The following is a 12,953-nucleotide window of genomic DNA, read 5'->3' as shown; positions in this document are numbered from 1 at the left end:
TGTAAGGACCTAGATGTGAAAATCTGTAAGGACTTATTACCGCAAAATGCTAACACTGGTTTTGCTGTGATGATAAGATTTATAGAATTTTATCCTTGTTTCTAGTTTCCTAGCCTGTATCTTTCGTTTTCTAATCTATATTCTATTTTACGTAAACATATCTACACATTGTATAAATAAGAGCTATGGTAACATCAATACTGTCCATTAGGTTTTAGTTTCAACTACCATCTCTGTTAATAACATCCTAAGCTACGTAAATCCTTACTGCAAGCCTTCACAGACTAGTGTTTATGTCTATGATGGTAAAATTGTAAAATACTACCTCCTGTACCTCTTCAATTATGTTTTTTTCAATTCCAAAGTGGAACTCATTACTTTTTCTTCACCTTATCTCCCGTAATCAAACCTGTTTCCATCTCTCCCCAATTTGGTTCATTTTTTCTTTCAAGCCATTACCAGAGGTTCAAGTACACCCCTCCTCTAAGACTAGCAATCTTTAGCCCATTCTCTATAATACCACCATGACATATTTGATTGTTCTTTCCTATTTGGACTTCCAGATGCCTATAGGAAAAAGTCCAAATTCTTCAACATATAATGCCCTTCACATTTAGTCATCACATACTTCTGCTTAAATTCAGGCTACCTATCCAGGAAAATGCTATTTTATGCTACAGTCCAGTGTTCTGTTCAACAAACTTTTAAAATTAGGTTACCCCCGAGAATTATGAAGATATCTCATTGAATAAATATTACTGCTAGAATGATACAGGGTTCATCATTATTCTCTATGCAACTGTTTTTATGGCCAAAATCTCTGGAAAACTTTGATCTCATAAATAGGTAGATTGGAATGAAGTGAGTTTTGTTTTAGCAATGTGACATGATTCTTTGAACTCCTTTAAGTTACATTCCAGGATTCACAAAGTGATCTATTATAAAAAATTATTTTTAATACTCTAATAGCTGGCATTTATTAAATCCTCCTTTTAATGTGTTTAAAGCAAAGAAGTAGAAATCACCTGACTTGTTACTCAGTCATTGGTCATTCACTTCCAACATGGACCACAGTACTTCAAATTGCCTGTCTTATTTCCTGAGCATTTTGGGTTTTTTTCTTCCTGAACAAATCCACCACAGTATGAATGAAGTCAAACAAGAATGTTTTTCATTTGTAAAGGAGGATAATACAATTATGGAATGTGAGAACCAGTCTTAACATCTTAACATGAGAACATTCTCAGGTAGATCAAGTTTAAGAAACAGTACACCTCAAAAATGGAATATGTAGTGCTCAATTTCCTTAAGACTCGGACAGCTGTCATATATCCCAGAGACATCTGTATCTCACTCTCCAAAACAATGCACTAGTAACACCAGAGTCCTATCAGAAAACACCATGCCCTTTAACACCTCCACACTTTTGCAAATTCTATTTCCTCATTTGAGATACACTTTCCCTCGTCAATTAACTTCTTCTCATTTTAAGACTTAATTTCATTATCATCTTTGAGAAACCTTTCCAAACTCTGCAAGCAATTAATGAAAACTTCTCTATGCTTCTATAGTTCCTTCAGCCCTCTTTTTAAATCTGCACTCTAGCATTTATGTTGAACTGCAATGATTTATTTTATACTTGATTCCCCATTTTACTCTGGGATCCTTTAGGACAGGGTCAGACAATATTCATTTTGCTATCCACAGTGTCTAGCCCTGTATCTTAGGACAAAGCAGGCAGGCAGTAAATAATGCCAATTTGATAGTCCTAGGAGAGCCTAAATGTATGCCATTTTCATGTACCAGGCCAGATCACCAACAAGTTATCTACCTGAAATACATTACTCTGTTTCCAAAGAAATACTCTAGCTTTATAGAAGTATGATTTGACAACATCCCTTAAGTTTTTATTAACAGTAGTGAGCAAAAGAGCAAAGAAACAAAATGGAGTCTCTATAATCAATCTAACAAAACTAATTAAGAAAACAATTTTATTTTACTTTAGCTTGATGACTTAAACTTTCCAACTTTTCAATTGTGGGCCAATACCTGGATGTACACAAATCCTAAACAATCTGAAGAACTTAGGAAAAAATGTTCCATTATGCAGACCACTTAGCATCTGGGAGATTACTGTCTTGGGCCAACCCAGAAGCTAAGATGCAGGACTAGTTCTTCTCAAGATCTGTGCTTTTTATTGTAAAACTCTAACCTTTTCTCTGTTTCTGAACACTCCTGGTATTGCCTGGAAATGTATCTCAAGTTGCAATTCACTAAAGACCCCTAAATGAAACTTTGTCATTTAATTCTAGCAAAGCCTCCTGATTCATTTATGTTCAAATGACATTTAATATAAAAATTCAATTGTACTTTTTTATAAAATTATCAAACAACACTATACATTGGGATTTTCATTATCCCTTCTACAAATATTTTCATGTTAAATTCTCAGAATTTAATTTAGTACTGAGAAAGATTTTTAGACAACCTTTTTCTCTTCAGACAAAACTAGTACCGCTAATTTTAAGAACATGATCATTAAATAGCCCATTATGCTTCCCCCATTTTGTTGCTGGCCCTCAGATAAGTCTAACAGTTTTGTGTTCAACTTCAGTAATTCCCCAGGATTTTAGTTTTCTGCACTACTAATTCTCACATTCCCTCCCTTGACTATAATTACCTAGGTTTTTCCTTTTGTCCTTACTTTAACAATTTAAAAATTGTGTATTTTCAACTTCCTTAAAAGAGGTATTCATAATATCAACTATTTTTATGTCATCATTATTTCTTGCCTACTACAGACAAGGTCTGTTGCCTACTACAGACCACCACACAAAATAAGCACTATGGAGATAGAAGTACATTTAATATATGTTTTCACATAAATACAAAGTGTATCAAATTACATAGTAAGATATATAAGTTTCTTGGACTCACAGTATTACAATCTATTTCACATAAATAAAATTAACCATTCTCATTTTTAAACCATTTACATGTAAAGTAAGGGTTTTTTTCCTGTTAATAGCATACCTGTGTAGGTTCAGGAGCCATACTCTTCCTTTGTTCTGTTGATTTTTCTATTGCTTCACTAAGAGATTTTGCATATTGTACCATAGCCTTCAACTGAGAATCTGTTAAAACCCATAATAAGTCATCCAATATTAGAACTAACTTTGTGGCGATGACATTGCAGTCCTTTAACTGTCCAAAAAAAAAAAAAAAGATTCATAAAATTAGGCCAAGAAACAAAACTTATAATGTGATTGTATTACCATTTTTTAAAATATTTTAATAGAGTTAAATATGGATCCTTCTTTCATTCACCAAATATTTACTAAATTCCTAGTGTTAGAGACACTGTGGTAAAAAAGTGACAAATTCCTATACCTAAACAGGTACAAGTTATAATAGGAACAAGTGCTTATATAATTTAATTTTGCATTTATAGCTAATAAATCATTTAATTATTTATATTAATTCAACAAATTCTTGTAGGAAAAGGGGCATTAAAATTATTTAAAAACTAAAGTACTATTTGAACATTTCAGACTTCAGAATATTTATATTAAGTGTCATTCTGAAAAAAATTTTCCAATTTAATTTAGTATAGTAATTTGTATCTGGTGTTGCAAAATATGTTGTAAAGGCCTTAATTAAGCCATAGCCAAAAGAAGTTATTACTCTCTCATTAAATTTCATCATAATCCATAGTGGACTCTCGACTCTGACATCCTTAAATAACTATCTTCCTTATTTATCTAAATTACCAGTCATATCTTACTAACCCAAGGCAGTAGTTTTAGTTACGGATAATGCTTTGCTGTCTACCCACTCCTAAGCAACATTCAATAGGAGAAATGAAATTACAAAACAGTTAATGTTCAACAAATATGTGGCAACTGAGAAATCTATTTAATCTATGAAAAATAAAAATCTAAATATTAAATCTGAAAAATGTTATCATTATACTATGTTTCTTCAAATACTGCTTAAGGCACTATATTGCCTTTTATTTTGCATTGTGTTAATGTGCCAATGTCTTGCCTAAAAATTATTTTAAATTTCCTTTCAAACCCAATAGTTATCACATGAATCAAAAGGTAACCCTGTTGACTTACTCTTCTTTTAAGTGTGACTCTGATTTTTGATTGGTTGGTTATTAATCGAACAGGAGCGCACATAAATTCAAGATGTGAACTCTGGGTAGCATCTGCCTCTATTCGAATCATCTGCCAATTAATTTCTTTAAATGTCAAAACCTAAAGAGAACACAAGAGATCAGCTTCACTTACTCATACAAAACAGATAAATGTAGATTTGTTAGAAAACAAAAAGTAGAAATATATCTCTTCACTAATTTTCATATGACATTCTAAATATATTCTCTGATTTTATTTTTTGAAATTATATACTTCTGAGAAATTCACTAACATCTTCATAATTATATTCATCTGTAAAGCTGTTAAAACATTTATTATAAATAATTTAATTTTAATATAAAGTACAAAGAGCTTTTGAATCATGTGACCATGAATTTAAACAGAAATTAATATAATATAATATAATATTAATAATATAATGAAATATAATACCCGGTCTTATATTAATTTTTGCTCCAAAAGACGCATTAGAGCAAATTGTCCAGCTAGGTCTTCTTTTCGGGAAAACACGGTAGGTTGTGGAGGGCGTAGCTCACTTGACCATGGGGGAATCAAACCAGCAACCCTGTTGTTAAGAACTCAAGCTCTGACCAGTTGAGCCATCAGCCGCCCCAAAACATTTCTTAAACAAAGAAAACAAAAGAAGAAAAGCTTTACCTCTCCTCTCTGTGGATCTTGAATACGAGTAAATCGTAAATCTCCATGTTCCCAGTTTGCATTTACACTATAGATCCGTAGCTGGGAAACTTCAAAGGATGCATTGAAGGCTTTTGCTCCAATACGAATGACAATGGAGTTTACAGAAACAGTAATTCCCTCAACCACTTTTTCAGCAAAGCCGTATTCACTAGAAATATAAAGCAAAACAATATATAATGCACTAAAGCCAAAAAAAAAAAATTGCTAAAAGATGAAAGATATCTGTTAATATTCTCACACAAATACACAAACTACCATAATATTATTCATTTTGGTTAAAAAAATTTTTTGTTAAAACAATAATCTAGCAGTATTTTCTCAATCCACTGAGATTCTGCTTCCTGGCAATTGTCATCAGTTTGGCTCAAACAAACTCTTATAAGCTGTAAAAAAAACAAAAGTAATGAAAAATCTATAATCTAACCTGGTTACATTTAAGTTATAAAAATGCTCTTCTCAAAATAATAAAAGATTTTTTAAATTGATAGTTATTCTCTAAATTATTATAATCAGTATCCAAAGTTGCCTACTCTCAAAAAGCATTAGTCCAGACAACTGGCATCTATAACATAAATAAGAGAGCTTAATTGACACAAAGAAGGCTACAGAGTCCAGTTGGAATATAATCTCATATTTAGGAATAAGTGCAGAAAAATTTCACATTCTCTAATTCAGTTCAGCAAATATTTATTGGGCATCTACTGTAATAATGCTAGGACACAAGGAAAACCAAAATATAGTTGTGGCATTATAGGGCTTACAAGTTACTGGGGGAGGAAAAAGCAGCATACCCTAGTAACTGAAAATAAGGTAATCTGTAATTAAGTGTTTTAAAAAAGGAATTATCAGTACACTTGGTAGAGGAAAATATTCCTTATAACTAGGGAGCAACACATCCAGGCAAAAAAGATGAACTTTCCACAGGGAGAGATGGGAAGGAAGGAAAATCTTAGAATATGAAGAGGAAAAAGCAAAGGCATAGATAAACAGGAAAGTAGAGGTCATGTTTCAAGAACGATTAGTACAGTATGACAGGAATATAGGCTATCAATATATTTCAACATGAATGATGGTGAAAGTTTGCCCAACTGGCACATTACTTCAATTATCATCAATATGACCACTATTCCTAATTCTGTCTCTATCCAGATCTCTCAGGGGAACCTCAGAATGTAAAATTCAAATGTCCACTAGACAGTTCTACAAGACTTGCTTAATAATTCTAAGCCTCAGCTGAATTACCTTTTAAATCAGGTAATACTTTGTAGGTTATATGTGGATTGCATGAAATAATGCATATGAACCAAATAGTCCACCTCTTGACTCATGATATTTCGTAAAATATATTATTTATAATATTATTAATGATAACATATTACAACTACTACTATCAAAAGTCTATGCACCTCAGTTTCCTCACTTGTAAAATAAAAATAATATCTATTTCAAAAGGTTGCTGTGGTCCTTCAGTGAAACAGTATATATGTAGTAATTTATGTAGTCTTTGGCTTGACTGGACTCATCATGAGGTAGTTTTGTTATAAAAGGAGGTGGCCATCTACCTTGGTTTTAGAAAATTCAGAACTAAAGAGTAAGAACTCATCAGCATTCTTGGAGCTGCTCTGATCCTAAGGACAAATACGGGGCACTTAAGTGGAAATATTCCTGTATTTTGAATATTTCTATATAGAACTATATAAACGATATTTCTATAATAATTATGTGGGAATGCCCTTTGGAATATCCAACCCCATCTGTTCTAATCTATGCACATTAAAAAGTGTTACAATTGTATTGGAGGATTTACCATCAGAAGGGCGATGGCTATATCAATGACTAAAGTCTACATGCTTCTGGTTATGTCATCCATGATAAAAGGGTGAAATTCCAGTTTACAAGTAAGTCTCTTCTAAGCCTAATATTAATTTCCCTCTATTTTAATCTCTTAGCTAGAACAAAATCAAATAAAATCAGTTTCCCTAAATTGTATAAATAAAATAACTGTTAAAAATACACATTCTTATTCTTGATAACCATTATAGACCTACATAATGAATCATAATTTCAAAAGAAGGAGCCTAAAAGACTAGATTTAAGAAACACCCTAAGTGATCGTTACAATCAGATAAGTCTGGAAAATGTGTAAACAGATGAACTATATTGTCTTAGAACAAAATACAAGGATTATCATCTTACAAAGCTAAAATCATAAAACTTATTAATATTATAAAAACATGAACTAGGAAGAGCACTATCAACTACAGTTAGCACACACTGACAAAATACCTTATTTCTGCCACACCTAGTTAAAATAAGTCTTTCATTAATAACAATTGTCCTGATCTTTTCAATAATCTTATAAACATCTCTATTTTCTAATTTTTCTAACTAGTCAATTTAAAGACCAACTGTTCTAGTCTACTAATCTATTCTAGCAAACCTGAAAACACAATATAAATTTTAAAATCTCAAAATACTGGATGATGCATAAACTACAAAGAAGTTAATGTGAAAGCTCTTATCCCAGTCACTATTATCTGTAGTCCAAATATAAACTGCACATCTGATAGAATGCACTAATATAAAGGTGGTTCAACCTTGGTGAAAAAGGAGGGTGTGTGTGTGTGTGTCTGTGTGTGTCTGTGTGTGTGTGTGTCCCCGGATGTGCATGCTCATCCCTGAGTAGTTTTATCATTGGTTTTACACAGTACCTAGAATACTACAAATGTTCAGGGGTGCCATGCTATATAATTTGACGAGGCACTAATGGCATTAAAATCTATGTGAATATTTGACATGAACAGCTGCACAATCCAAAATAGTGCAGAAGTCCCACCTTGATTATATGATGTATAGTACAAGATCCAAACTCATTGAATGCAAAAATAAATAGGCAATTTTTTCTAGATCTGTGCTTTAAGAATTATTCTAACTTTTTAAGAAGGATTTATGAAATGACCTCCATACGTCTACTTTATTAGCATTTGATTTTTATCTATCAAAATCCGATCTGTGAGCATTCTTTATTTAATGAATTTTAGAGTAACCCAAAAGGTCCATAATTTTCTTAGGCATCCAGTTTTAACTCTTTAGAATCTTAAAAGTTCCATGGATGCATAGAATAAATGATATGCATCTCATTTATAAAATACCTAAGCTCTTCTGTTTCCATTTTCTGCTTCCATTTTCTGCTACTGCTGTGCCTTTGGTTGATCATTACTATTTAAATATCAAGAAAAGCAAGATGAATAAAAGAGGCTAAAAATCAATTCTGCTACTTTTGCAACTATATACTAAAACTATAAAATCTTTGATGAGACGTGGCTGAAATAGACACTGGTTGGAGTTAGGGGACTTTATTTTATGTCCCATTACTGAAGATAATAGAGATGACTATAGGTAAGAATTCCCTCTGCCAGTCATACAGATTGATGGAAATAACTTACCTCTGTCCTGAAGCAGTTGCAATTGGTGATGGGCCATTAGGGTTTCGCGGTTCTTCACATGTACTCATTTCCATAATTACTTTATCCAGGGACTAATAAAAATACATTAAAAATGTAAATGATCAGATATTTTATTTTATGTATATTATGAAAATATTCTTTAAGGCTATTTTCTCTTTCATTTCTTTTTTTGTTTTTAAATTTATTGCGGTGACAATTGTTAATGAAATTACATAATTTCAGGTGTACAATTCTGTATTACATCATCTATACTCTCATTTCTTTAGGAGCAAAGTAAACAGTAAGTGAGCACAGTCATTTTAAATCTCTCTTTAAACGTCTAAAAAGACAAATACAAAAACAAAAACAATGTGCTCAGTACTTTCTTAAGGCACTTATTACCTGATGGAAAGATGTGTATATGATAGGAGTATGGGAGAAAAACTATAAGTAGCCAAATACTGCTGAGATCATCAGATTTTACAGCAGTATATTAATTTCTAATTCCAGAATGTATTAATATTAACTGAGAAGTTAAATCATATGCATATATAAATGTTTATTTCTGAGGCAATTCAGAACTCACCAAACAGATAGGATGTGTTTTCAGTTTTGTCCATGGAATCTAAAAAAAATTTAAAATAAAATTTTTTTCATTAAAATGAATCACTAAAAAAATGTAAAACAGTAACCAACACAGTTGCTCTCTTAATATAGTAACAGACATACCGAATTATATCAGAAGACTTTTTTCTTTAATTGTAAAATAATAAACTGAGCAATTCATTCATACTTTTAAAATCAGATGTGCCTACTATATATAAAAGACTACTAGTCATATTTTCTTAGTCATATTTTTAAATAAGAATTTCAGGTTCTCTTAAATATCTTTTTTCCCCAGTCCTTAAAACACATTAAAAAATGTCTAACCACTATGCTGTACAACTGAAACTAATATTAAATGTTAATTTAATTTAAAAAACTATTCAATCTATAAAAAATAAATTTTAATTTCATAATTTATGCTAAGACTTCCCAACAAAGCATAATTGGCATTTCTTCCATTGAACAATTTTTTAAATTCTAGAATTCTGACCTATCTTTTTGTAGATATTCAATACAAATACAAAGTGAGGCCATTAATATAAAATGTAGACAATATCAAATAAATACTATTCTGCAGTACATATATGTCTTTGTAGATATTTGGCTTTATAGAAGCTAGAACAGAAAATTAAAGGTGACTGTGAAAGGACATATAAACCTTTTCACAATCTTTTCTTTGGTGCCCAATTTTAATTTCATGAAACAAATTAGCATTCAATATTTCTACTGAGCAGACTTCCAAATTCAGCTTAGTCTTTAAGAGCAAGAAGTGATATGAAATGATTAGCATTAAAAATAATAACTAGGAATAACTTTTAATAAGTAGGAATAACAAAAACACTTTAAAATCCTCCAAAGAAACAAATGAGAAAAAAAGATAAAATTTCAACTGGAAGTACAATATACAGAGCTTATCAGTCCTTATGTCTTCATTTGAAACAGTGTTTACTTATTACAAATTTGAATTGTCCCATTTGACAACAAATACTATGAAAAATGTCTTTGAATGTGTGCCAAATTTAATAAACTATTTTATGAATAAACTATCAATAATTGTATTTAAATGTTAATGTTCAATTTTAAACAAAAATTAAAATATATCAATGTATGACTTTAAATTCATAGGCCACATATTCATGCTATTTGGACAAAGGTATTTGTCTTTTTAAATCATATTAATAAACATTCTTTACAGAATTATCTGAAAGAAAATATTTATTATAAAACATACAGGCGACATTAAAAAATAAAAATAGACAATTCTTTCCAAAGATATCCAAGTCTCACCCTAATAGATGCTTTATTACAAAAAACTTTGTTGATAGCGAGCCATGTCGGCAAATCCAACATATTCTGGAGCACCTCTTCATCCAACTCCAAATTCTTCAGTTCACCTTCTCCTTTAAGGGTACTTAGATTTATCTTGTCAGGAGATAAATTTTTGGTAAATCTGAAAGAGAATATATATTGACATTTATTTTAGTGTCAGTTACTGTACCCCAGTCATTCTTACAAACATACAGAGCATTAAAAACGTAAAATGTAAGAAACCCAAAACTGCAGTGGTAACTCTACTTAAATCCATGTTTTTCAATGTGGTTTGTTATTGTTTTGATCTCTCCTGTCCATAGCTGTCTTACATAAAGCCGACAACATGTTGGGTATACATTTGAATATCATATTCCCCTATGTAACCAAGCTATGGTTCCTAGTGCCTTTCAAATTTATGAACATTTAGTGAGTATCCACTATTTTTCAGGCACTGTACAAGGCAGTGCAAATCACACATTGTGTTCATTTCACTACAGACTATACACCACAGGGGATATTCTTATTCTACTAACCAACCTACAAGGAAAGTAAGGGAATGAAAGGCGCCTTTAGAAGTAGCCGCAGCAGCAGCCATTGCTATTCATCATGCCAAGAATGATGATCAAGGACATTAGCACTCCCTTTAGAATAATCCACTGATTTCCAGCTTTAGAAACTGACCCACTATTCCAGGAATAAATTATAGTACACATATTTTGTTCTAAAAGGTCTCTGGGGAAGGGGGTTATGCATCTCTATTTAGCAATCAATGTTGATATTTTCTATATTAAAAATACCAATTATTTATAACCCTGAATTAGCTGTTCAAATACCATTTATCCTGTCTATAGGAATTAAGATAACTGAAGTAAAAGTGTGTAATGATAAAGTGCCAAAAGTGGACCCTGAATTCTAACTCAAGAACTCAGATCCTCTATAATGACTTAAAAAGAAAAGTTCTTAAACTTAAGAAGAAAGACTGGAAATAATAATAATAGTTAAAGTAATAGTGAACATTTTCCAAGGGTTTATTGTGTACCAGGCTCTTTGCGTGCATTCATTACTTCATCTAACTCCCATGATAAGCCATCAGGGTCAACACTATTTTTATCCCCACATTTTATGAGTAAACATAATGAGAAACTTATATGCCCAATGTCACAAATAATGACCATAGTAATAGTAATAATAAATTACACATGTACTTTATTTTCATACATATTACTTTACTTATTCTTTAAAACAATCCCCCAAAATTAAAAATTGCTAACTTCACCCAGCAATTACTTTTACAAAAGTGAAACTAATGACAAAATTAACTACTGGCTAACAAGAATTACTGGCCAGTCTTTAAGTTTTTTTCTGAAATTAAACATTAAAGTAGAAAAATGTACCAGTTTATTTACATGCCCTACACCAATAAGAATATCAATCAACATACACATGCTTTGCCATTGACTCTAAACCAGAATTTCTTGAGCCAGAGAGATTAATCTGGAAGACAAAGAGGGGACAGACTACACAAGGCCTTAATCATTTTGTTCATTAATTCATTTAATAAATTTTATCTTATACAGTAGCTATTTTGTTAGAACATTGATGAGCTGCCATAAGAACTTAACTCTTGTTTATGTCAATAACCTATGGTAAAACTGGTTTCATTATACATCCTTTCCCCACAGTTCCAAGGACCTATAGATGTATTAAGTGAGGACTTGACTGTTCCTATAATTTAATAGGCACTGAGAATTTGACAATGAACAAGAGATTAAAATAGTCTCTGCCTTCATGGAGCTTAATGGGGGGAAGAGTGTGCAGAGGATTAAAAAATAAGTTAAACATACAGGTTTAACCTGTAAGCCAGGTTCTTATATCTATGGAGGAAAAAAGCAAACTAGTAAGGAGGTGCAAACAGAGGACTTTTTAATTTTTAAAAAGATGAATGGGAAAAGCTTCATTGAAAAGATGACATCTGGGCAAAGATTTGAGGAAGTGAAGGAGCTAGGTATGCAATTATTTTGAGGAAGAATGCTCTAGGCGAGGAAAAGCAAGGACAAAAACTTGAGGTACAAGCTTAGCATGTCTGAGGAACAGCAGGAAGGCCAATGTGACTGGAAGAAACGAACAAGAGCAAGAATAAAAGGACATGAAGTTAGAGAAATAACAGGGACCAGACCACGAGGGACCTTTTAAGCCACTCTAAGGACTCTGGCTTTTAATCTGAGTGAACCTGAGTTACTGGAGATGGTTTTGACTAGAACAGAGGACTTCATTTTTAAAGGATCACTCTATTGAGAATCTATGAGAGGAGAGCATGGGCAGAAACAGGGAGCCCAGACAGGAGGCTATTATTGCAATAATCCATGTAAAAGAAGATGTTAGCTTGGATCAAAAATGGAAGAGTAGGAAAGAAATAGTCTAGAGATATTCTGAAGGTAAAGCCAACAGGATTTGTATAGATTAAAGTCAAGGATGACTCCAAGGTTTTTGGTCTGAGTAAATGGAAAGATAGGTTGCAATTTATTGGGATAAAGAGACAGGGAGAAATAAGTTTGGGATTAGCTTTCAATAGTTTAAGAGATGCCTATTAGGTATCCAAGAGAAGACGCCAATTAGGTAGTTGGATATTCAAATCTCATTCAGCAGCTACAGATATAAATTTTGTAATCACCAGCATTGATGGTCATAAGATGGAGACAGAAAATGAAATAGCTCAAAGACTGGTCCA

General features: G+C 31.9%; 1 protein-coding gene across 2 annotated transcripts in view; it reads right to left on the bottom strand.

Moving 5' to 3' along the window:
* Nucleotides 1–12,953, bottom strand: part of BLTP3B (bridge-like lipid transfer protein family member 3B) — a 79,914-nt gene that overhangs the window by 44,487 nt on the left and 22,474 nt on the right. For both annotated transcript variants that reach the window (XM_081058521.1, XM_081058522.1), the window contains exons 2-7: nt 10,202–10,364; nt 8,895–8,933; nt 8,309–8,400; nt 4,821–5,010; nt 4,122–4,262; nt 3,034–3,204 (exon numbers count right to left, since the gene is read on the bottom strand). In XM_081058521.1, the coding sequence (XP_080914647.1) occupies nt 3,034–3,204; nt 4,122–4,262; nt 4,821–5,010; nt 8,309–8,400; nt 8,895–8,933; nt 10,202–10,364 (796 nt within the window). The remainder of the gene's footprint in view (nt 1–3,033; nt 3,205–4,121; nt 4,263–4,820; nt 5,011–8,308; nt 8,401–8,894; nt 8,934–10,201; nt 10,365–12,953) is intronic.

This window comes from Rhinolophus hipposideros, assembly GCF_964194185.1.
Source record: "Rhinolophus hipposideros genome assembly, chromosome: 9".
Lineage (NCBI taxonomy): Eukaryota > Metazoa > Chordata > Mammalia > Chiroptera > Rhinolophidae > Rhinolophus > Rhinolophus hipposideros.
Note: the sequence above shows the minus strand (reverse complement) of the source record. Positions and strands in the feature narration are given on the sequence as shown.